Source organism: Gossypium arboreum, chromosome 9 (assembly GCF_025698485.1).
Source record: "Gossypium arboreum isolate Shixiya-1 chromosome 9, ASM2569848v2, whole genome shotgun sequence".
Classification (NCBI taxonomy): Eukaryota; Viridiplantae; Streptophyta; class Magnoliopsida; order Malvales; family Malvaceae; genus Gossypium; species Gossypium arboreum.
In genome coordinates, this window is record NC_069078.1 from 72,356,530 (window position 1) to 72,381,895 (window position 25,366).

The 25,366-nt window shown below is 31.6% G+C and overlaps 4 protein-coding genes across 5 annotated transcripts; 2 read left to right on the top strand and 2 right to left on the bottom strand.

Annotated features, from left to right (window-relative positions):
- Positions 1-39: 39 nt before the first annotated feature.
- Positions 40-2,861, bottom strand: LOC108457105 (G2/mitotic-specific cyclin S13-7). The gene is made up of 8 exons (XM_017755960.2): positions 2,511-2,861; positions 1,901-2,001; positions 1,604-1,807; positions 1,380-1,505; positions 1,055-1,303; positions 800-961; positions 541-722; positions 40-446 (listed from the first exon to the last, which is right to left on the bottom strand). Exons 1-8 carry the CDS (start codon positions 2,548-2,550, stop codon positions 287-289), a joined length of 1,224 nt encoding a protein of 407 aa, XP_017611449.1. The 5' UTR covers positions 2,551-2,861; the 3' UTR covers positions 40-286.
- An 8,309-nt stretch (positions 2,862-11,170) lies between these two features.
- LOC108457144 (uncharacterized) lies at positions 11,171-16,904 on the top strand. Of its 2 annotated transcripts, none has more exons than XM_017756015.2 (13): positions 11,171-11,563; positions 11,676-11,771; positions 11,904-11,981; positions 13,360-13,440; positions 13,523-13,742; positions 13,822-13,880; positions 14,334-14,383; positions 14,475-14,562; positions 14,652-14,912; positions 15,016-15,090; positions 15,243-15,347; positions 15,516-15,632; positions 15,745-16,904. In XM_017756015.2, the coding sequence occupies exons 1-13, from the start codon at positions 11,498-11,500 to the stop codon at positions 15,814-15,816; spliced, it is 1,368 nt and encodes a 455-aa protein (XP_017611504.1). In that variant the 5' UTR covers positions 11,171-11,497; the 3' UTR covers positions 15,817-16,904. The 2 variants fall into 2 exon arrangements, with proteins under 2 accessions (XP_017611504.1, XP_017611505.1); XM_017756016.2 differs by having other exon boundaries at positions 13,828-13,880; positions 15,745-16,124.
- On the bottom strand, positions 16,529-19,097 carry LOC108457145 (feruloyl CoA ortho-hydroxylase F6H1-3-like). The gene is made up of 3 exons (XM_017756017.2): positions 18,885-19,097; positions 17,642-18,215; positions 16,529-17,285 (listed from the first exon to the last, which is right to left on the bottom strand). The coding sequence occupies exons 2-3, from the start codon at positions 18,136-18,138 to the stop codon at positions 16,712-16,714; spliced, it is 1,071 nt and encodes a 356-aa protein (XP_017611506.1). The 5' UTR covers positions 18,139-18,215; positions 18,885-19,097; the 3' UTR covers positions 16,529-16,711.
- Positions 19,098-22,685: 3,588 nt separating this feature from the next.
- LOC108454118 (cysteine proteinase inhibitor-like) lies at positions 22,686-24,866 on the top strand. Its single transcript, XM_017752442.2, has 3 exons — positions 22,686-22,966; positions 23,064-23,274; positions 24,680-24,866. The coding sequence occupies exons 1-2, from the start codon at positions 22,865-22,867 to the stop codon at positions 23,271-23,273; spliced, it is 312 nt and encodes a 103-aa protein (XP_017607931.1). The 5' UTR covers positions 22,686-22,864; the 3' UTR covers position 23,274; positions 24,680-24,866.
- Positions 24,867-25,366: the final 500 nt, after the last annotated feature.

Sequence of the window (25,366 nt, forward strand, 5' to 3'; positions counted from 1 at the left end):
TCAAAGGAAATGTTTCCTTAGATACTAGCAAAACTCCAATTTTTCAAACAACACTTTCCATTGAAAATTCATGTTCAATTGGTACAAAACACCAATGTATATGAGAAATAAAAATGAGACAGTGACCAAAACACCACACCGTCAAATATATCAAATGCCTAGTAATAGTCAAATCCTACTTCAAAGATCATAATAGAAACATGATCAACCCCCTTATATATGCAAGCGAATAATCAAGGAAACCTAACAAAAGCATTAGTTATATAATTTGTCTAGAATCATCAGCTTAACACTCTCCATCATGAATTGCTATCGGCAAAAGGCATTTTGCAGGTGCAAGAAGGGCCACGGCATTACGATCTGGACTTGAGAATTTCCTATACAATGCTTTGAGCTTACTTTCTGCAGCTGTTGAGTGGAATTTAACCAAGAGTTTTGCACACTCACTGCACACATTAGAAAAGAACATATCAGTTTTTTGTTATTTTATCAGAAGATGCCACACATTGATCAAAATGGGAAAAGGATGGGAGTGATTACATTAGCTGCTCTACCGAGTATCCCGTGTGGTGCTTCAGAGTTTCACTCCACAGAGGGCTCTCCCCAAGGGTGCATCTTGCAGCATACACAGCTGCAGCAGCTAACATGGACGGACAGTATGAAACTGCGGACGGATATTGCATAAGGCCAAGCTCAGCAAGGTAAAACACCAAATCCTCCATCTGCATCCATTATCACCCCCAAAATGAACCAACTGAACCAAATTCTTAAAGGAATAAGCTGTTAGATAAATTTCTACCTTATCATCTGATGGAACAGATGCTTTGATAAACCGGACGAGGAAGACATATGGTGTAGGAACCGTTAGGCACCATTCTAACTTATCCAAGATTGTTTTCTCCATAACCAAGACATGCTCCCTGGCATAAGCATTGTCTGATATGAAAACAAAGTCATTGACCTGAAACAATAAAAAAACAATGTAACAGAAACATCAATATCAACATTGAGGAAAACCTCCCAATTATACAAACGCACACACAAAAAACAGTACCTCTGGTGCCCAAATCTCTTCATATTTGCATGCTACGAGCATTGCACTAATGCCTACCAATTGCAGTTCCTTTCTTCTTACAACCTTCATCGAAAGAAATCGATCAACAATATTCATGGTAAGATAGAGTGTTTCTGGCATGAGCTCGAATTTGCGATGGACTTCGATCAACCAGTCAACAAGGATTGATCTCATCTTGGCATTGATATCCGGCTGCAAATCCATATAGTCGCGTACTCGACCCTCATCCTGCATCAAAAGACGTGTCATGCATATTTCACGTACAGAAGAAAAGATCAACACTAGAAAAGTGAAAGATTATTACTTCTGTGAGCTTGTAGAACTTGTAGATATCATCAACATATTCAGTAACAGCCAACTCATTACCAGCATCAGCTCCATCAATGTTCTCAATTGAATCATTAAGCTTATTGACAAGTCCGCAAGCAGCCTGAAATCAAATCAAAACCAAATCAACCCAGAAACAGTAAACAACACAAGAATAACAGAAAAAAAAAATGAAGAGTTGGAGCAACATAGATATATTACCTTGCTTCGAGCAGAGAGGATTGAAGTGAGGGTTTTGACATCCTTCCTTGAAGATCCTTGTCTTTTGGTAACATGTTTACTTTTCTCAGATTTTTCATCAGAGCTTATCACAATCACGTTCTCTGGTTTTGGTTTGTCAACCTGCTTTCTTTGGACTCCTTTCACAGCTTGTGCAACCACAACAGCTCCTTCGGTGATTGGTTTCTACAAGCAAAAAACACCAAGAGCAATTAGTGGTTGCCTAATATTTGCTACTATAATGCAAATGAAACATTTTTCTGTGTTTACTGGAACTACCTTTCCTTGTGCTGCTGCTCGTTCATTGACAAAATTGCCAATGTCTTGAAGAACTCTTCGGTTCCTTCCATCTGCTAATGCATTTTTCTGCTTCACTTCTCCTGAAAACAAAGAAAGTATAAAAATGTGTTGGATTTCAGGAAAAAAGGAAACATACATACATGTACTGAGAGTGGGAGAAACTCTTGACTTCGGAAAAGATAGTCAAGTCAGTAGTCACCAGCATTATACCCAAAAGGCAATGATGTAAAACTTATCAAATCAAAGGACAATGAATAATTTTCCCAATAAATCATATTGCTGGCTCTATGTTTGTACAAGTTTTCTTTATCTGAAACAAACATATCATCAAACACCCTTTTTTATTAATTATTCTAGATGCATGTTTCCCTTCAACTTTTCCATATACTAGATTTTTACCAGTCAAAATCCTGAAGCTGATTCAACAAAAAGATCCCCAGAAACAAAAAGAAATGTCATCGAAATCAAACCAACAGACCTCCTTAAAGAATCCCAAGATCAAAACAGAAATTTCAAAAATTCAACAGAAAAGCACACAAAGAGTAAACCCAGAAAGAATCAAGATCGGCGCGAGTTTTAAAAAACAAACCATTGTTTTCATGCTGAGGAACAATAGCTCTAGACGCCATCTCCGGTTCTTCTTCTTCTACTTCTTGTTCTACAACCTGGCCTAAAGCTCCACCAATAGTGGCCAACAAAGATGAAAGGAACACCCGGAGACGGCTTCCACGCGCCTCCTCCTCTTCTGGGTTTCTTCTAGTCGCCACCCTATAACTCTTTTCGTCACTTCCAAACAAGAAAGTAAATTCCTTGTTTCTGGCGCTTTCCCTTTGTTGTTTTCAGTTTTCAAATGGATTTTTTTTCTTTTGATAATCGAAATGAGTTGCTAATTAACTCTTCTATTTTTTCTTTTTTACCCCACTAGTGGGGTTCCCTTTTTAAGCAGTGTTTAGGAAGGGACGCTGTCTCTCCAACGGTATTATTTTTGAAAATCCAATTTTGACCGTTTGATTGAGTGAGTATCTAACGGCTACCAAGCGCCTTATTTTGGAAACTTTCTAGCCGTTATAGGTGAGAAATTGAGTCGGGCTGATATGGGCTTCGAGCCGTTTGTTGGTCATGAACAAAACGAAATCTTTTTAGATTAAACTTTCCCTGGGCCTGTCATTGACAAATTCTTTTCGTAATTTGCATATGTCAGGCCCAGCATAAATTATTATTTAATAATTACAATATTTGTTTAAAATTAATATATGTTTTTAATATTAAATGAAAAGTAGTTCAGGTCTAATTGACAGTTAAGTCTAAAATGATGTGATCCATCCATTCGATTACTTGATATACGTATCGGATTGAAAGGTAATCATTTCTCTATCTATTAGGATTACACACAAAATGCATATAAAAATTATAGTCTCCATTGCTTAAGATTCTGGAGAAATCAATTTATCAATATAATTCTTCGTCAAGTCTAATGGTCAAGTCCAATTCCACATCATGTATGTCTTAAATTTGTAAAAATCATATTATTCCTAATATCATAAAATCATTATGTGTATAACATTAAGATTTTGATTTATATAATTTTAAGATCCAAAGATTTTATATGTGGTAGCGGAGCTTAACTTAAAGAATATATAATTTTTAAATGATTTTATAATTGTTTCTAATAAACTATTTATACTAATGAATACTTTTATTTTAAAGGATTAGGTTAAATCATGAGATTTAAGGCTAGTAAAAGTTTTATCTTTTACTGGTAGAATATTTTAATTGATTTATATTATAAATGTCAATTAAATTATGCATATGTAAATTATCAATTTTCATGTAATTAGTTAAATGTTGATGATAATAAAATGTATATTTTGTAATACCACGAAAATTTTTACAAGTAATATATTATCCTTGATATAATAAAATAAGGAAATAAAGTGATAAAAGGGAAGTTTTGAGTTATGGCAACATTGGGAAGTAAATTATGATATCTTGATTCAGGAAAGGACTAAATTGTAAAAGTTAGAAAAGTTTTGTTGCCTAAGAGTAAATACTCAAGACTTAAAGGGTTAAAGTGTAAATATGAAAAGTTGAAGGACCAATAGTGTAAATATTTTAAGGGTAGAATGATCTAGAAACTAAGGAAAATGGATGAATTAGGACCAAATTGAATAAGTGAAGAACTATGAGGGACTAAATTGCAATTTTACCAAATTAAATGATGACTCAAGGATGGAATTCTAAAAGATCATGAAGGGCAAAATGGTCAATTAGTAAGAGAGAGAATTCTAGAATGTAATGATTATGTTAATGATATTTTAAATTAATTAATTAGATAAATATTATTTTATTAATATTTTATGAGATATTTAATATTATTTTATTATTATTTATTTAGTATATAAGGAAAGATGAAGAATTTTCATCATCTTTCCTTTCCATGCAAACTAACGTGAGAGAAAGAGAGGAAGAAAGAAAGTTTTACTTTCTTTACAATTTGGTCCTTTTACCAAAAATTCACCATTTTCACCCAAAATCAAATGAATTTCCATAGCTACCAAGAGAGAAAATGTTAAGGAGAACATGGGGAGTTAGAATATCAAGTTGGATTCAAGAAATAGAAGCTGGAGGAGAGAAAATCAAGTTAAAGATTGGTATCAAGAGAATAAGGTAAGTACATCAAGATTTCAATATGTTTTTAAGTTTGTTATTGTTGATAAATCATGGAAATAATGATATAGTAGAGTTTTATTACATAAGGTCCTATGTTCTTGATATGTTAGTGAAGAGAAAATAAGAGAAAGTGATGAGAAATGGTGTAGAAAAAGAAAATAAGGGTGTTATAACATGGTAATTAATATCTTGCACTAAAACAGTTATGGACAGCAGCAGTAGTCCAACTTTGAAAAATCACCATAAATTTTATAAATTGAATTAGAAGATGAAAAAAATATGGAATTAAATCTTAATGAGTCTAGTTTCTCATAGAAGAAACAGTGTAAGCAATGAATTTGTAAATTTTGATATATAATGAATTTTGTGAGACAAGGTCAGAATGAATTCAGGTTCCCTGTTCAGAATTTGAAAAATAATAAAAAATGAAGAAAAATAATTAGAGGCTTAAATTTATATTTATAGAATCCTGAATGAGTCTAGTTTTATTAGAAACAAACTAGAACATCATTTGAATTCTGTAAAAGGAGATAACTAATTTTAGTGAAGAAGGGTCAGAACTGTCAGACAGCAGAACAGGGGTGACTTTAATGAATAAACTGTACTAATTGGCTAAACCAAAAATTATGAAAATTTTATGATAAGAATAAATGTGAGTCTAGTTTCAGGAAAAATTAACGGATCTTAATTTCGAGTTCTGTAGCTTAATATATAAATATTTTAGTGACTATGACGCAAATGGACAGTTTTGAATGTACATATAAGTAAATAGTGAAATTATTGATAATGTTACTTGTTGTATATTATATAAATTAAGGATGTGGAATGGAGAGGAGGAGGAGGAAAATATGTATGAATATTCATCTAGCATGGCTAATTTGCATGTTTTAGGCTCAGGGACTAAATTGAATAAAAGTAAAATTTTATGGGCAATTTTGTAAAAATGTCAGAAATGACTAAATTGCATGAAATAGATTATTTTATTATTTAAATTACAAAAAATTTAACGAAATTATCAATTTAGTTCAAGATCGGGGGAAAACATGTTTTAGGGATTAAATTGAAAAGTGTTGAAATTATGGAAAATTTTGATATTTTATAGAATTCATGGACTGTTATCAATATATATGAGAATAATAGTTGGAAATAAGGATTAAATTGCAAGAATTTTACTTTCCTGTCCCTAAGGATGGAATCGTCATTAATTAAAAGTTTAGGGGCAAAATGGTAATTTTGCCTAGAGCATTAATTAAATGTATTAGAATATGAAATGAATGAAAATGATGATCAAACTTATTTATAAAGATCCGGACGACACAAATACGATACTTGATCATGGAAAATAAAATATATCAGAATAATGAAATAATAAACACGAGCAATCAATGAGGTAAGTTCGTGTAACTTGAATTATATTCTTAAATGCTTGAGATTGTATGTTATTGATGTGAATATGATTTGAATGTTCATTGTATGAAAATTTATGAAACATTGATAAATTTGATAAAAGGAGAAGAAATCCCGGTTGAATGAAAGGAAAATTCGATGGATCTCTGAAAAGGAATTGACGGTAAAAAGGATCTAGCCGGACGGGTGATCCTATCTGATATAGCCCTCCGAAGAATATGTGTAAAATGGATTTAGCCGGAAGGGTAATCCGAATTAGGTCTGAATTTAGCTTGGATGGTAATTCAGATCAAGCTCATTAGAGTAATTGTCGTTGCGAGGATTTAGCTTTGACCGGTAATCCCGACAATACTCTATGAGTTTATATTACTGAGGATTTAGCTTTGGACTGGTAATCCTTTGTAAGGATGAGGTTCAGGGAGTGTGCTCTCTGATATGAAATGTGTAAGACCATGGTTGAAAGATACCATGGCAACCTGAGTGTAAGACCATGGTTGAAAGATACCATCGCAACCTGATATAAAATGTGTAAGACCATGGTTGAAAGATACCATGGCAACCTGATATAAAATGTGTAAGACCATGGTTGAAAGATACCATGGCAACCTGATATGAAATGTGTAAGACCATGGTTGAAAGATACCATGGCAACGTGATATGAAATGAACAAGACCATGGTTGAAAGATACCATGGCAACATGACAGAAAATGAGTAAGACCATAGTTGAAAGACACTATGGCATCATGTCAAAGATAAATAAGACCGTGGATGGGAGACGCTCTAACATCTGTTGAACAATTGATATTCAGGTAATATGTATCAGATGACGAATGGTTATATGAAATAATTATGAAGATAGATAAACGAAATAAGTATAAGTACATGAAATATAATTTATGTTAAGTTTGATATAAGCTATTCTTGGAATAAATATACATAAAATATATGGAAATGATGGAGCATGAAATATTGATATAATGAAATGAATGATATATGCTTATGAAGAAACTGTAAGAGCATGATATGTTTCATGACATGTACATATATGATTATCTTTGATATGTTGATACAAGGAAAATTATGTAATTGAGACTATTATTAAACTCAAGTGCGATATGTCGAGAAAATAGATATATCGATGTTGAATTTATATGAGATATGTGCAAGTATACTAACAATGTTCTTGTTTGATGCTTATACAACTGTCAAACTGTTGATTGAATGGTAATATATTTATTTATATGACGCATTGAATCGGTAAGTATTTAAATTTTTTTTAGTGATCTGTAAATGGTAGTAATGCTCCGAAACCCTGTTCTGGCAGCGGATACGGGTTAGGGGTGTTACATATTTGACTTTCACACTTATTAAAATTTCGAAATTTACCCTAAGGTGAATTATTTATTTTATGAATAGTAAAAATTATGGTGACAAATTACCATCATACTTTACTTTGATTGATATTTGTTATTATCCTTATGAATAAGAGATAAATTTACCACTATACTTTAATTTTATATGAAATTTTATAAATTTACTTTTATTTGATTGAATTTTGGCACTAAAATTAGAATTTTTTATATTAAACTTTGGTTTTTAATTTTAATTTAAAATAATATGAAGATAATTTTAAATAAAAATAGTTTTTATATTTTACTTTAATATTTAGCAATAATAATTTAATTAGTATAATAATAGAATTAAATAAACATGGTTATTTTATTAAAAATAAACTTTTTTATTTTACAAGCTTTTATTTCATTTAATGGAAAATTTAATTTAGTTTACTAATTTTTAATATTTATAAGTTAAATTATTATTAATTATTAAAATAAAACATTTGAAAGATTTTTCCTATTAAATTATGTTCTCAAATCATCAAAATTAATATTGAGTGGTAAATTTTTATTAAAAATCAAAATTAGTGACAAAAATTAATAAAATTCAAAGTTTAATGATAAAATTTAATTACATAACTTGTTGCTATTATTGACTTAAGCGGTGAAGAAGAGATATTATACTATAAACAAAGGGAATGACCAAACATATTAAGCATTGTATTGTTGAGAATGACTATTGTCAATAACATTAAGACCATAATTCTACAAATTGAAAATGCGAAAGAATATCTTATGCTTGTGCAAGAACGTTTTCATTTTGCGGATAAGCCTCTCATTGGTACTTTAATGATAGAACTAACGAGCATGAAATATGATGGGTCTAGGGGAATGCAAGAGCATATCATTGAGATGAATAATATTATAGCAAGACTAAGGACTCTTGGGATGATGGTGGATGAGTTTTTAGTGCATTTTGTATTGAACTCACTACCTTTGAATAATAGGTCGTTTCAAATTAACTATAATACTATTAGCAATAAATGGGATATTAATAAATTGGCTAGTAAACTCATTAAGGAGAAAGCAAGATTAAAAAGTCAAGGAGTTGAAAAAAGACTTAAGGCAAAAACAAACAAATTTAAGAAAGAGAAAAACTCACTTATTAATGTCTCTAATGGCAAGAAAAATGAACGAATGACAAATAAATGTCACTTTTGTAAGAAAGCAAGACACTATCAGAAAGATTGCCAAACATGCAAAGCTTGGTTCGAAAAAAGGTAAATATTATGTTTCTAAATGTTTTAAATCAAATTTAATTAAAGTTCTTTGTAATACTTGGTGGTTTGATTCCGATGCTACTACTCATGTGTCCAACATGATGGAGGAATTCCTTTAGATTCAAACAACAAACCTAAATTGAAGTTTTCCTATATGTGGGGAACTGTATGAAGGTCCCAATTGAAGGCATAGGGTCTTATCATTTGGTCTTAGATACCGATTATCACCTAAACCTATTTTAGACTCTTTATGTTCCTTCAATTTCTAGGAACCTTATATCTATTTCAAAATTTGATGTTTGGGGGTTTAATGTAAAGTTTGGGCATAATTGTTTCAGTCTATTTAAGGATAATATTATTTTAGGTTTTGAAAACCTTATTGATGAATTATGTAAATTGAAACTTGATAATATGTTTTACAAATTCCTTACTTGTTGATAATGTGAATGTACCCAATTAATTGTAGTATGCCAAATGAAAATTATGCTTACTTGCCACAAAAACGTTTGGATCATGTATTCAAAGAAAGATTAGAAAGATTAATAAAGAATGATAATCTACTAATTTTAGATTTTACTGATATTGGTGTAAGTGTAGATTGTATTATTGGAAAGCAAATCAAATATATTAAGAAAGACGCCACAATAAATATTCAGCTTCTTGAAATAATACATATTAATATATGTGGACCTTTTGATGTTCCATCTTTTAATGAGGAAAAGTAATTTATCACCTTTATTGATGATTTTTCACAATATTGTTATATATATTTGCTTGATGAAAACCCTTAATCAATACATTCCTTTGAGATATACATTAATGAAGTTAAAAGGCAATTAGATAGAAAATGAAAATAGTAAAATTTGATAGAGGTAGTGAATTTTATGAAAAATTTATTGAATCAAGAAGATGGTCAAATTCATTTGCAAAATTCCGTGAAAGTTGTGGCACATGTGCACAGTATACTACACCAGGCATACCTATTGTGGAAAAGCATAATCAAACTTTATTGAATATGATTCGAAGTATGGTGAGTAACTCTTCATTACCTATATTATTGTGGATGCATGCATTGAAACCCATTGTATATCTATTAAATAGGGTTCCTAGTAAAAGTTCCAAAAACTCCTTTTGAGCTGTAGATCAGAAAGAAACCTGGCCTAGCCTAAAGAATTTTTGGTGAGATCATTTTATTGTTTATTCACTTTTGAGTAATTAGTTAACAACTTTTAGTATGAGAGTTCATACGAAATGTACGAGGGTAAGTATGTAATTATTTGATAGTTAGGTAAATTAAGTTTAAATAAGTGCTTGTTCTACGAGTTTAGTTGTGAATTTCTTCTTTAGGCAAAGCTCTGTAAAATTATGTGATGCATCAATCTGCGTTAAATTTTTTTCTTATGTTCATCCCAATGTTTTTTGCTTTATTCACATTGTTATATCAATACTTATACTAAAGTTTATGCCCACATTATGTATCATGACACTGACTACAACATAACAAGATATACTTTTAAATTATTTAAATATTTCATAAATATTAATTACTTAAAAGTATTTAAAATACATTTTCATGTATCGTACTATTAAATTATTTAAACATTAGTAGCTTCTAATGTCGGATGCAATATTTAATTAATTTTTTAAATATTTTATTTTCAAATATTATAATAAAAAATTTTAATTAATAATTAAGCATTTTGAATATATTCAACATGCAATATAATTTTACTTCATATAATTAATACAAAGTTACATCATTCAAAATAATAATTAATTAACATAATTAACTTTAATATTATTTTTATATAAAACTTTAATATCAATTAAGTGATAATTAAGATGGTTACTCTATTTTATAATAAATAAAATTAACATAACTTTTGTTTGCATCCAAATGTTTTTAACTAATAATTGTATATTATAATTGTAATTACCAAAACTTCTATTTTATTTACATTTTTAAAAATATTCTCGTCAATTCAAATTTCTTTCTAAATTGTTGTTTTATAAAATTAAAATTAATTTAATTTTTAGTTTCCAATTTCATGTCTAAGATTAACATTATAAATTTTCAGTCTAATTTTCTAGAGCAATATTACACACTTAAAATTACAAATCACACTTTTTCAAATAACCTTTAGGAAAACACTTTTCAAAAAGTTAAAATATGCAATTAATCTCTATACTTTTTCAAAATTTAAGATTTAATCTTTATATTTTAAAAGCTAAAAATAATCCTTCTAAATTTTCAATTTAAAAATTTTAATCCAATTATTATCATTGTTAATTTTCATCAAAATTGTGAACTTAAGAAGTTTATTTATCAATCATATGTAATGTCATATGAGAAAAATCTAATCAACATATCAAATTGACAAAAATACTAAATAATGTTAAGATAGAAATGAGATTTTAAAATTAGAAAAGTATGAAGACATAATTTTTAACTTTTAAGTATAGGGATTAAATTTTAAATTTTATGAAATTACAGGACTAATATCATTTTTTTACCTTTCAAAAACCTTTTTTTAATGCATTCCGAAGTACAATTACAAATTTACAATGCCAAACATGCCCTGGAGTGAATCTCATAGTTCAGCAAGTGAAACCGAGCGAGCGCTCGGTCGCATCGTACTATTCCAGCCGAAAGCTTATAAGCGCTGGGCACCATAAGCAAGGTGCATACAAAAGGGCCCCAAGCCACAAGAGCCTGAAAATCCTGGAGCTCCTTTTTACTGCTGAATAATCAAAATCCAATATACAAAGATTCTATTTAGTTGCAACTTTATTCATTCCTAGATTCACCAAAATCCCACTGCAAAACCCTTCGTTTATTTATTTATTTATTTTTTATTTCCTAAGTTCTCTCCGGTTGGAAATGGATTTCCAAGTGGTGGTTTTAGCTGGTGGCAATTCGAAGAGTCTAACTCCCCTTGTTTCCAAGGTCTCCCCTCCCACTCTTTTGGATAAAAACAATGACTATAATAAAACCCATTTCTTAATTTCATTATTCCTTACTTTTTCTTATTTTTGGTTCTTGAAATGCTTGCTTGCAGGACGTGCCTAAACCGCTGCTTCCGGTAGCCAACCACCCTGTTCTTTACTACGTTCTGCACCAATTGGAAGAAAGCAACCTCAAAAATCTCATTGTTGTAAGAAAAGAGAGTTCCTTTTTTTCCTTATTTCTTATAAAGGCTTGGGATGTTTTAAATGGATATTATTATTATTTGTTTATAGTTTTTAGGGTTTTTTATTTTGTTCTGAATGTTTGGGGTGGCAAATAGGTGGTTGAAGGAGAAGATGCTGGGCTTCTTGTTGGTGCTTGGATTTCTGGGACATTCGTTGATCGTCTACATGTTGAGGTACTGTATTCTTTTCTTTTTCTTTTTTTTTTTTTTACAAATTAGCTTTGATATTTTTATGTTGAAGCTATGACATTATATATATGATACATATATATATTTCATGAGAAGATATCAAGTTAATTAGTTTTACACCATTTTATAGTTTCATGTACTATTAGATTTAGCCTAGGAAGTTACATGGAGCAACCAATCAAGTTTTGTAGCTTTGTGATAGAAATATCAAATGCAATGAAATAGTGTGAGATAAATCCCTTTTGTGAGATCTTGTGCATTGACTTGTAATGGACCATGACAGAATGCCTATGAGTGTAATATCAAGAAGATAGTTACCCCTTTTGTATGGAGGTGTGGTTGGCTGCATTCTACAATGGGCAAATGCGGTGGAGTCTATAGAGTTATTGCTTTACTGCTTCACTGACTTGGAAATTTGCAGTCCTTGTCTTAGCTAGGCTGGGTATTGCATTAAATGATTGAGGGCGTTGCAAGATTGTAAATCTGTTATCAAGAAGAAAAGAATCAGGCTTTGTCAATACATTAGTCAATATGATTATAGGATAATAGGATAATCAGATTAAGCTCTTCTTATCATATTAAACAATTTTTTATGGTTACTATTATGGCAATGTTTGAACTGTTAGAATATAGAACTAATCGATGCAGGAATGGAAGCAGTAATTTTCTTGTTGTGGCATTTTAGTTTGAACAGTTGAGGTTGCTTAAGATGGTAATTTCATCCATTAGGGCTTTGCTCATTTTATAGAATCTTATGCGTTTCATGTCTTTCCTCTTTACACTGTAGTCTTATGTTATCTAGTACTTGAAAAAACAAGGTAAAATTCATTATTTTGGCATCTTGAGAACCACATTATACAGCTTCAAAGTGAACTGTCCTGTTATGATTTGTTGTCATCAAGAGATATCCTTGGTCAAAAAGTAGACTTGGAAGTGCTTTAGTATTTTCCCTTTTATACTTTCTCTTTCTCCATGCTGTTAACTATTTCTGTTCTCGGTTTTTGCAATCAGTACTGTTCAGTGTCAGAATTTGTTATTATCATTATTCTGAAGCTTCCTAATCAGGTTATGCATGTACTTTACGAAACTCCACTTGTTTGCACATGCAGAATCCCTTAATCACATATGTTCAGTCTATTAGTGTAAGATTTTCCTTTTTTCTTTCTTCAGTTCCAAAAAACTATATCTAAGATGACCATGCATGCATACATGCTTCACTTCATTTCTGTTTTCATAAATATGTTCTTTAAGGTTGTAAGGTTGCATGCCATTCTTGTGACTATGAATCATATTTGTTTGTGGTGAGATACTCTCCTTTTCCTAGTTTAATAACTAACTGGTTTCCTTTTATCTGATGTTGCAGATTGCTGCAGTCCCTGAGGATATTGGAACGGCTGGGGCACTTAGGGCAATCTCACACTACCTCACTGCAAAAGACATTTTGGTTAGAGTTTTTTTCATTAATTGTGTTTGAGTTCCCAAACAAACTAGCTTCTTTCCTTACAGCCCTCTTCATGTTCCTGCAGGTTGTGAGTGGTGATCTTGTTTCTGATGTTTCTCCTGGTGCAGTTGCTGCCACCCACAGGCGACATGATGCTGTAGTGACTGCAACACTTTGCAGTGTTCCCATTAGTGGGTCTTCAGAATTAGGGTCCTCTGGTGGGAAAGACAAAACCAAAAAACCAGGACGATACAACATCATTGGACTGGACCCTCGCAAACAGTTTTTAGTACACATAGCAACAGGTTAGACTTCTAATGTTCTGATTTATTTAGCATTTTCATTGGGCTGGAGTCTTACATAGAATCTTTGAATGCATTCTAGGAGCAGAAATTGAGAAAGATACACGACTTCAGAAGCACCTTCTCCATGCAGTAGGCCAGGTATTGCTTTCAATCAGTCCATTTACTTCTTCTTCTTCTTCTTTTACAACATTAATGCCTATTTGGTGGGGTTGACTGATGAGAGAGTTGCATGCTCCCACTTACAAGTTTAGAGGCTTCTAATATTCTTTATGGCCAATAATTCAAAAGCTGCTCTTGATTCTATTGCTTCAGAGAAGCATTTGTGTTATTACAATAAATTGGCCTTTTTATTGGCAACATGGCTTATTATTTTATTTTAGTCTTGTAATATTAATCTTTTCCATGCACTTGTGCTTGGATCCTCCCTCTCCCTCCATCCATATGTTTGCATATGCGTTTATTTTCCTTTGTCAAATGGAAAAGTAGATTGCTAAAGAAAAATTTTCCTTTTGCATTTTAATTATCTGGAAAAAGACTCATATTTGTTACATTCTGTTGTTATTCTTGTTTTCCTTTTTTGTATTTTAATAGATGGAAATTCGATCTGATCTGATGGATGCACACATGTATGCATTCAAGAGGTTGGTTCCCTGTCATCTCCTACTTGCTTTGAAATCAGCTTTCAAATCTGGGGTGCTCCATTTTCGTATAATTTGTTATATTTCCGCTCAGGTCTGTCCTGCAAGAAGTTTTAGACCGAAAGGATACTTTTCAAAGCTTGAAACAGGATGTAGTTCCTTATCTTGTCCGGAGCCAGTTGGTTAGTAGCACTACATTTCAGGATGTTCAAAGGCCACTCTTGTATAACTGGGTATCTAATTTTGTTCCTGATTCTTTTAAAACTGTCAGAAATCTGAGGCTGTATTAAGTGGAATTCCACAAGCAGAGGAAGATGGTAACAAGAAGGTTAGTTTCCCAAACAACCAAGTAATGGTGTCTCAAATCCTTGCTAATGCATCTACCCCAAGCTTTCATGAACTCTATTCTATGGATCCTGGTGGTTTTGCCCAAACTCGGAAAACCCATAAATGTTGTGCTTATATTGCAAGCAGCAGCAGTTATTGTGTTCGCTTAAATTCCATTCAAGCATTCATGGATATCAACCGAGATGTGAGATCTATTTTTCATTTTGCTTTTTTTATTTGGCACTTTGTGTTTTCTAATCCACATTGTATTTTTCATAAATAACTTATATGTATCACGAACATTTCAGGTCACTGGTGAGGCAGATCATCTGCTAAGTGATAATGTTATAGGCCCTTCACCTAAGCTTGGAACCAAAACTACTGTAAGCCTACATCACTAGCATATCTTTAGAATCATTAAAACCAATTTGGATAACTGCTGGTTTTTATTGTGAATACTAAAGAATAAACATGCAGGTTTTAATATACATGCTTTATACCCATAAAGTAAGGCCTTATCTTCCTATGATTTTAGGTCGGACCACACTGTATGCTGGGGGAAGGTTCAGAAATGGGTGATAAATGCCAAGTAAAACGATCTGTAATTGGCCGTCACTGCCGGATAGGCTCCCATGTAAAGGTATGATGATTTATTTAGTCATAATAAGCAAGTAAGATAAAGCAAAATGTAAATCTGTCAGTAAAGCTTGTCCCATATGATTTTGTCATTTATGGACTTATAAATAAAAGTTTCAAGCTTTGATTTTTGTTCACTTTGCAACACAAATCGCTTTCCATGCATATGCAGGTTGTCAATTCAGTTGTAATGAATCATGTTACCATTGGCGATGGCTGTATAATTCAAGGCTCCGTGATTTGCAGCAATGTACAACTTCAAGAGCGTGTTGTATTGAAGGATTGCCAAGTAATTCTCCAACACTGTTAACTTTTCATAATGTGAAGAATCAACTAATTTCATTAATTTTTATTACATTTTAGTATTTATTACCTTAGTTATTCCATTATGCTTCTTTTAGGTTGGGGCAGGCTTTGTAGTTACCGCAGGAAGTGAGTATAAAGGAGAATCTTTGGCTAGAAAAGAGAAATGAGTGAAGGCAATTGTATCCCAGAAGAAAAATGCGAGGCTTGACCCCATCTCATTTTAATGTTGTTTTTCGGGCATGCTTCTATGGAACTGCTGGCACTGGTAAAATGTGATCCTTGGCAAGTGAAGGTAAGACAAATGTTAACAAGGCTATTTTCCTGCTTATCATTTTATTTTCATTTCGAATGTTTGATGGAGTTACCTTGCTGTGTATTTTTTGGAAGACAAAAAAGGATATATAGAAAGCCCAATTTTGGCTTATGTTTTGGTGGTCCAAATTTTACAGTATTAAAAATGGAATGCCTTTGATTATATGTTCCTATTTATGCTTTGTTTTTGTCCTATTAAAGTTTCTGGTGCATGGTTTTCTTGTTAACCACGAATGTAGTAACATAATATTTGTCCCTTGGATTTGGATTTAAGTATTGGCCACGGATAGGTGTCTGATACTGGCATATATATATTTTAAGATTTTCATATATTTTGGAGGGCAAGGATTTCCTTGCAAAAGAGTTTTGCAAGTCTTGAATGATAATAGAGGTTCAATCAAAGCCAAATCGAGTTTAAGTTAAAAGGAGTCCTAGTTATATGAAGCTTGAACTCATCGGGATTAATTTTTAAAGTTCAAGCTCGATTTGAGATACAAATCGAGTTATTTGAGCTTTGCTAAATTAGAGGCTCAAGTAAGCCTGTTACCTAGTAAAAGATAAGCTCAGTTTTCATGCCAGACTTCAAACTTGGTTATTACGATTATATAAGCAATCAAGCTCAGCATATTAGGAGATTATACAAGATCATAGACAACCAGATCAAATTCATTTTCTTATAGCATGTTTATTTTTCCATAATCATTTTAATCATTTTACTTCAGCAAGGACATTGCAACAGAGGGGCATCAATCATATCCTGGCAAAGTCCATCGTTTTCTTTCCGTCATGTTTCTTGCTGAAAAAATATTTGAAGTAATCTGAGAAGACAACTTCCTTATACAATGGTTGCTCCCCACTTTCTAGCACTTCCGGCAGAGGACTGAAAACAGCATCTGGTCCTGGATTCACAAAAATAGGCACTGAAACTCTGTCTTTGCTTCCATTGGCAACCACCCGGTGTTCAATGCTTTTGTATCTGTCGTTGCTCATTATTTGTAGAATGTCTCCAATGTTGATTACGAGAGCCCCATTGATTGGCAGAACATGAATCCAGCTATCATTTTGAGTTGCTCGAACATAAAGGCCGCCATTATCGTCTTGGAGGAGAACAGTGAGTGCTGATATATCGGAGTGAGGCCGTACTCCTGCTGTGAAGTCTGGGTTCGGGCAATGTGGATAGTACATTAAGTTAACTATCGGCGAACCCATTAATGTATATTCTCTAGCTTTATCTATTTGTTTCACCTTCAGGCCCTCCAGGAGGACCTCCAGCAGCTTCCTTATCACAGACTTTGCACTCTCCACGTAATCCACCACTTCATCCCTGTAAACAGTCATGAGGCAATTGTAAATATGGGTGTTATTTTGCAGTTCGAGGTTTTTTTCCAATCGATATTTTCTGTAATCGACTGTCGTGTCACCCATTACATCCGCAAAACGTCTGCAAATGCATGAATCAAGCTTACCTGTCTTCCGACTTGATAAGAATATATCCAATCCTCTCAAGCACCCATTTTTTAATTGGTCAAGAACTGCAAAAAGGTAACTTCTTCGAAACCTAACCCTCGATGAAGATTGTTATACCAAAAGAGCAGATCCATAACCATTACAAAAGCTTGACATGTGTAGATGCTTAATAGGCGACAATTAAAGCAGAAGGGTAGAAGAAAATAAAATTACCTGCAAACAGGGGGCCATAGGGGGAATGATTCCAGATCCCGAGGACTACAACGAAAGCTGAGGTAATCTTTCCACTCAAGAGCAGCCTCTGCCTGCGGAACAAAGCTTGTTTTCAAAGTCACTGTGTCAGTGGGCGAATTCCCAGCCCAGTACTTGTTTCTCTCTTCGTATGGTAACCCAAAGAACCTATGAGCGGCTTCCTTGACGGCGTCGAGAACATGCAAGGGCACTCCATGGTTAATTATCTGAAAGAAACCCCACTTGCCGGCAGCATCGCTGATCGATTCCTTAACCTTGGGATCATCCCAATTGGAAACGTCGATTACTGGGATGGAGTCGTAAGTTAAGATGTTGTTTGGTAGCAATCTCTCCTCGATTGGTAGAATGTAAAGGTCGGGAACGGTTTCAATGCCTGTATCCACTAATCCCTTTATTCCATTACCTTTGTTTACCACAAAATCGAGTATCTTCTCGGAGTTTGGGTTTCTTGGTGGCATTGCTAGAGATAGAAGAGGTGAGACTGTAAAATGGTTGTCTGAATTACGTTGCCTTCCGTAGTTATATAGCAGTAATCCTGCAAACCGGAGTCCCCGACCACAATAAAATATCTATGCAAGTGTCGGCTGGAGGGTTTTTATTTATTTATTTATTAAAATAATATAAAAATTAATTACAAAAATGATATAACTAAATTAATTATAAATATTGTTTCGGATGCTGTGTTAAGTAACACACTAAAATTCTCTCACTTTCTGCTAATGAGTCAGTAAAAGAATATATATTTTGAAATGGTGTAGCTAAGCGTATCAAGCAGTATCAAAATAATGCTCCTTAAATATAGATCAAATACGATACGGATAAAGAAAAAAATATTTTTTTGAGGTGAGACACCGGTTTGAACTAAAAAAATTTGCTGCTTTAAAAAATTTAAATGAATTGGCCAAATGTTGATTCCACATTTTTTTTTTGCCTGAAAGGGAAAAAGCTATCTCAGCTTTGAAAATATAACACAAGCATAAATTAAAAAATAATAAAATAGTCAAACACAATATAGCAGATACAATTCACCCGATAGAAAAAACAAATAAATAAAAAGTGCATTGACTAATTTGATTCCCATGCCTGGAAATAGAAAAATGAAAGAGAAAGTAAAGTTGCCTTCCAATAATTACTAAGAAGAGAAACAATGAAACTTCAAACTAAAAAAGAAGTAAATGTTGGCATGTTGCACATGCATCCTCACATTATGAAGTTTGTGATCGGTGCCGGCGACCTAAGGGAGGTGCGAAGCTGAATAGGACGGTGGCCTGAAAGAGGTTGAAGCAACAGCCAGCTACCAGCAAGCAGAGGCACGGAGCAAGAGAGGCAGCAAATATGAAGGAAGCAGAGAGGCGACACCCTCAACGTCAACTTTTTTTGTTTTTTTTTTAAGCAGCATTTTTTTTTCTTAATTTAAATCATTGTGCTGCTTGACATTTTAACGGTACCACTTTAAAAAATAATTTTTTTTCTTATTGATGCCATTTTTTTTTTTGTATTTAAAGGTATTTTTCTGGTGTTATTTAATTCTCTGATGGCATCACTTAAAAAATATAACGAGTGAAGTTAGAAATTTTTTTGGACGGAAAAATTAAATTATAATTTTTACAGTAGTAAAAATATAATTTTATTATTTTAATAGTTTATATATTTATAATTTTAAAAGATTAAATTAAATTTTTATTATTTTTAGGGGTAAAGTGTAATTTTACTTTTATTAATTTAAAATTTTAAAAATTTTAAAAGATCTAAATAAAAATTTTCCATTTTAAGTGGGGTGGGGCCCTTACCAACTCCCTAGTTATGCCTCTAGATAGAGGAAATTTTAGGATGGTGTCGCCAGACACTTTTGTTACACCAAAAACACCGCACAAAACGGCTTAATTTTTGTAAATAATCTATTTCAGTATATAATTTTCATAATTAAATTTTTGATATTATTTTAATAAAATACCCGACAGCTGGATCTAAACTATTATTTAACAGCAAATTGATATACTATTATTATTAGCTATTTAATATATTTTTATTATGATATTTGTGTTGTTTTTTTATTTAACAAAAGTTAAATATTTTAGTGCCAAAACGTAATATTGTTTACTATTCAATGTTTAATTTAAGTTTTATGTTAATTTGATAAAATTGATTGATAATATTATTAGGTTTGAATTTTTTGTTAATAGAATAAATTTAATATTAATTGTGAATTTTTTAATTTTGCATTTAATTTATCAAATGCAATTCGATGATGAGATTTAATTCTCATTTTAGGGTTGATTTGATCAAAGTTAATTTCTATTATTATTAGCTAGTTAATGAATTTTCATGAAGTTAACTTTAAAATCCAAATTAAACATTAAAAAGTTAACACTATTATCTTTGGATACCAAAATATATAACTTTTGTCAAATACAAGTACGAGATTGAACTAAAAAATAGCACATATGTCATATTAGAAAAAAAAAGTGTCAAACTAGGTACCAAATTATTTATTAAGCCTTTAAACTTTCATTAATTTCCTTACATTTTACTCAAATCTTATATAAACAAGAATGTATCATGTGGCATGGTTTTATTAAGGGTAAAGTACAAAAATGGTCACTAAAATATTCAAAATTAAACTTTTTTGTTCACCTACCATTAACACTCATTTGTAATTTGACGGAAGTGTTGACGTGAAATTTTTATTATTAGTCTAATAATAAATTTAGTTTTTAAAATTTACACATTATATCAAATTGATTTTAAAAATTTATATAAAATATAAAAAATATTAAATTTCTTAAAAAATACTAAAATAATATTTCACTAAAATTATAAAATATTTGCATGAGGGAATATTACACTATTTTTTTTGGAACACATTGTTTTTATTTAATTTCTTAATTATTTTCTTTGAAGTTTTAATTTCTCAATTATTAATGTTAATTTTTTACTTTTATAACCTACCCATCACCTCCAAAAAGCTTCATCAATGAACAATAAAAGGAAAAAGTTAAGCCTCAAATTCATAAATGAAAATTGAAACTGAAGAAATTTTTTAAATTTTTTATTTAAACTACTTAAATCAAGCAAACACAAAATTTTAAATACAAAACATTCTTCTTCAACAAATTAATGAATGAAAACCAAAATTAGTTTCAGTTTTAATATAAGCTAAAAGCAATAAAAATAATAAAAACAAAAACTCTTATCTCAAAATTGATGAAGACAATCAAGTATCAGTTTCAGTTTTTATTCATCAATCTCAAAAACTTACAACCCTAATCAAAAACATTGAAAATAGAAAACAAACACTTAAAAATTTCAAGCCACTTAATTCAACCAAAGTAAAAACAAACTCATAATCAATAATTCCAATAAAACTCATTTAATCTTTTGCCAATTAAGCCTTTTATAATAATCTGTTGAGTGTCAATGGAAGAAGAGATAAAAGGACTTGATGACATGTTGGTTCAAAGCCTTGTTGATTGGTATTTTTGGATTTTGGATTTGAAAAATTCGTCTCAACCTTAGTTGGAAGAAGCTATTGGTGTCGACATTGATATTTCAAGATTTTAGATTTGAAACTTCATCGACGTCGTGATGGTAAGAAGCCACCAATATTGACGCTAATAATGGCGACTCCTAAGGATAGAACAAATGAGAGCTTTGTTTATTTCAGAAAAAGACTATAGTGAAAACTCAGAAAGGTTTTTTTTTTTTTAACTGCTAGAAATGACAGTTTTGTAATATTTTATTTTTTACCATTTTTATATTTTATATATTCTTTTTGAGATTTTAATAATTTATATAAATATATTTGAAATTTAAATACTTTTTAAATTTTAAATAATATTCTATAAGTTTCTATATATTTTTTAATTTTTTTAATTAACTGGTGATATGACATTCATGTGGACTGCCATATTAGTAAAGTTAACTAAATTTAACTTTTCTATCCGTTTTGGAATGCTTTTACAAACAATGCAATTCAAAGGCTAAAAGAGACATAAAATTTGTTATTTTGTAAATGTTGATGACTAAATTTATTGAATTTTTAGAATTTAAACTAAAATTTAAAAAAATTGTAAACAATAAGGGCTATTTGTTGAATATTTTAAATTTATAATCAAATTGATAGAATGTATAAAATTAAAAAGTTAAACCAATAAAAATTCATATTAATGGTTTAAGTTTAATGATGAAAGTAGAAAATTTTGAAAGTTCAATAGTAGATTTAATAGTAAATTAATTAATTTAATTGTAGAGTCATCATAACAGTTATGTAAATTCAGCTGTTGGTAGGGTTTATGGCGGAATATTAGACAGCTTATAATCTTAAGGATTCAAATTCCTTCACGAGTCACGAAGCTTACGGCTGAAGCTAAGTAGACAGACCATTGGGATTGCTCACTGAATTTATTCATTCATTCTAGATTTTTTGACTTTTAAATGGCTTACGCGTTAAGGAATGTAATTTCCACCCACGGAATTTCAGAAATAAATTAATAATGTTTGGAATGGGTAGTTTTCATTTTCTTCCGCATTTTCAACTTTTTAATTTTATTAAATTATATCTCTAAGTTTCCATCCTTAATAATTTAACCCATTTATATCAAGTCAATTCTGATAATATCTACTCTACCTATTTATGTTGACATTTTGGGCCCTAATGGTTTTGTACGGAAAAAAAATCACCAATACATGGATAAATTTTGAAGATATTATCCTAATGAGATGTTAAAATTAGATATTGTAATTAATGTAAATGATTTAATTTATCAACATTTGATGAAAATTAAAAATGTAAATTATCAGACTGTAAAGGGGAAAAATTGTATCTACTACGTTAAAACTCGAGTTTTAATAAATTACTTTGCCATAATTTTGATCCTTAGTAAGTTTTAACTGATAATATAAAATTAAAATTTTAACTTTTAACAGGGATCAAAACTAAAATTAAACCAACAATTTTAAAAGCGTGGAAAATATAGCTCTACCGATGCTGGATAGTTGTTACGCGTCGATCTCCACCAATTACTAGACGCAAAGGATACTGAAACAAAAGCATCTCTTTTTGTCATTTCGCTGACTTTTTTTCTTCTATAAAAATACGACACTTGGATATCGGAATTACTGAATTACATATAATAAAAATCATATCCTCAGAAAAAAGAAAAAAAACGCAAAGAAAAGAGAAAAATGGCTACTTTGGGTGGAATTAGCCAGGTCGATGGAAGCGCCAATAGCCTGGAGATTGAAAACCTCGCTCGTTTTGCTGTTGATGAACACAACAAGAAAGGGGTACTTTTTTTTTTAATTTGAATTTACATGTCAATTCTCTAAACTTTATTGTCGATTAACGGGTTTTTTTTGGGTTGGGGGGGGGTAAAAAATGTAGAATACGATGCTGCAGTTTAAGAAGGTGACGAATGTAAAACAACAAGTGGTTTCTGGGACTATGTATTACATAACATTGGAGGCGATGGATGGTGACAAGACGAAAGTTTATGAAGCCAAGGTGTGGGACAAGCCATGGATGGATTTCAAGGAGTTACAGGATTTCAAGGTTATTGGCGATGCTCCCGCCGGTTGTACTTCCACCGCTTAAGGTTAAAGCTCAATCCCATTCCTAATTTTGTTTTCTTTTCTTACTGTAGGTGATTAAATGAAAATATGGGTTGATCTTTTATGGACCTTAAAAAGTAGTGTTCATTCATGGAATCTCATTTGTTCTTGGATATGGGGTTCATTTAAGCCTTCGGATAATGAACTTCGTCATAATTCATAGTTGGGGATTGAAACTCATTTCACAAATTATGAAGAGTTGGCAAGCAAATTGATTATTTGGGTTGTCTTTGGTTCAACAAAATTGAATTTTGAACTGTGGATTGATGCTTAAGTTGCCAGGTTTTTTTTGTTGGGATTGATTTGGTTTAACAGTTCTCCATTTTTTTCTTCCTTTCAATGTGCGGTTGCATGTGCATGTTGTTGCTTCATCGATATGCTTGCTTGTATGGCAATTGTTTTTCCCAGAGTATAAACTAAGGAGATTGAGCTTTTAGGATCTTTTTTTTTTCAAATGTTTGATCTTGTTTACCATCTTTATTCTATGTTTATCTGATAGGGATAACTTTTTGTGGACAATTGTAATGGATAAGGTAGGATGAGATATGGGGGAAAGGGGACAAATCGAGGCCTATGGAGTTCGGATAGTGCATGAAGTATGCAATGAGCAAAAGGATGAACTTGAGGGTTCAGTGAGGATTATAACAGTTTGGAAAATAAATTCGAGGATTGGAAAATAAGTGAACTCGAGCGCAATGATGACTAACAAATAGAATTTACATCTTTGGATGGATAAAAGAAATTGCCAACCTTGGTTAATTGTAAGCTGTAATAGTATAAAACCTGAAGAGATGATGTTAAGGAAATTAGTAAAATGGAGGCATGATAATGGCATATGTCATTAGGTTCTAGGTTGCTCTATTTTGTAGGCTTGGGAATATGAAAAATTGAATAATCTTTCCATAGTTCTTTGCCTAATACATGACTTTGCTAGTGTTACTTAGAAACTAAAACAAGGAAACGAATAGTTTGGTTATAAATTTGATTAAATTCTACTACATCGGGAGCTGTCCCGATAACGCTGGATGATTTGATTTTCAAAATCATTCTAGTATTATAATTTTGCCTCATCTATATGTAGCATTAGAGCTTAATAACCTCTATCCCTCTTACAGAAAGAGTAACTCTTCATCTGAATCTCAAAAACCTTATTATCACAAATTTTAACCGTGGTCCCTTACTTTTGGGGAAATTCGTGTTAGCTTTCACTATCAATAATCTTGTTGCTTTTTCTGTTTTATACGAAGTTACATTACTTCTTGTTCTGTTTCTCTGTTTTCGATTCGTACTTGGGAATTTCATTATGCTCTTTTCCTGTTGTATAGGCCTGGTGGTGGTATAGTTTTATTAGTAGTAATATTATCTTTATTTATTTATTTATTTATTCAGGTGACTGGAGATTGTAGAGGAAAGGATATCAGGATACCGAATGCGGGTTTTAAATAAATGTAACTGTCTTATGTTAATTTGGATTTAGACTACTAAATTCAGTGGTATTGAACTTAAGCTTATCTAGAACAATGAAAGCTTATCTAGAACAATGAATGAATAACGTCTATTGATGCAAAGTACATAATTTACCTGTGTCCCTTGTACCCTATTTCTTCTGTAATTTTAGTATGATACCATTATCTGAAGTAAATCTACATTTTGGGGATTTTATCTCCATGACTGTCTTTCTATATGCATAAAGTTAAATTTCTGGCTTCCATGGTCTATGCATAATTTGCACCAAGCTTTTATCATCTGTTGGGATTGATTCAAGCAGAACTCTACCTCTTCAAATATCATAATCATGTTTAAAGTGTGTTATATACATGTTGTTTCACCCATCTGTTCCAAGGCCGCCTTCCATGCTTCCAGGCCTATCTTGCCTGCATCAACTCCCAGCTGATGCTTGGAGATGGAGGGCCAGTTGATGCTGATTCCTTCGGTTTCCAAGGGCAAACTGGTGTTGATGGCATTCGGCTACCAAAGGGCATTCTTTCATATTAACTTCCTCCCTGTCTCCAACTGCTTTCGGCTTTGTGTTTAAGTTCCAGCAAATAATACCAGTTTTTCTTCTGGATTTTTTTT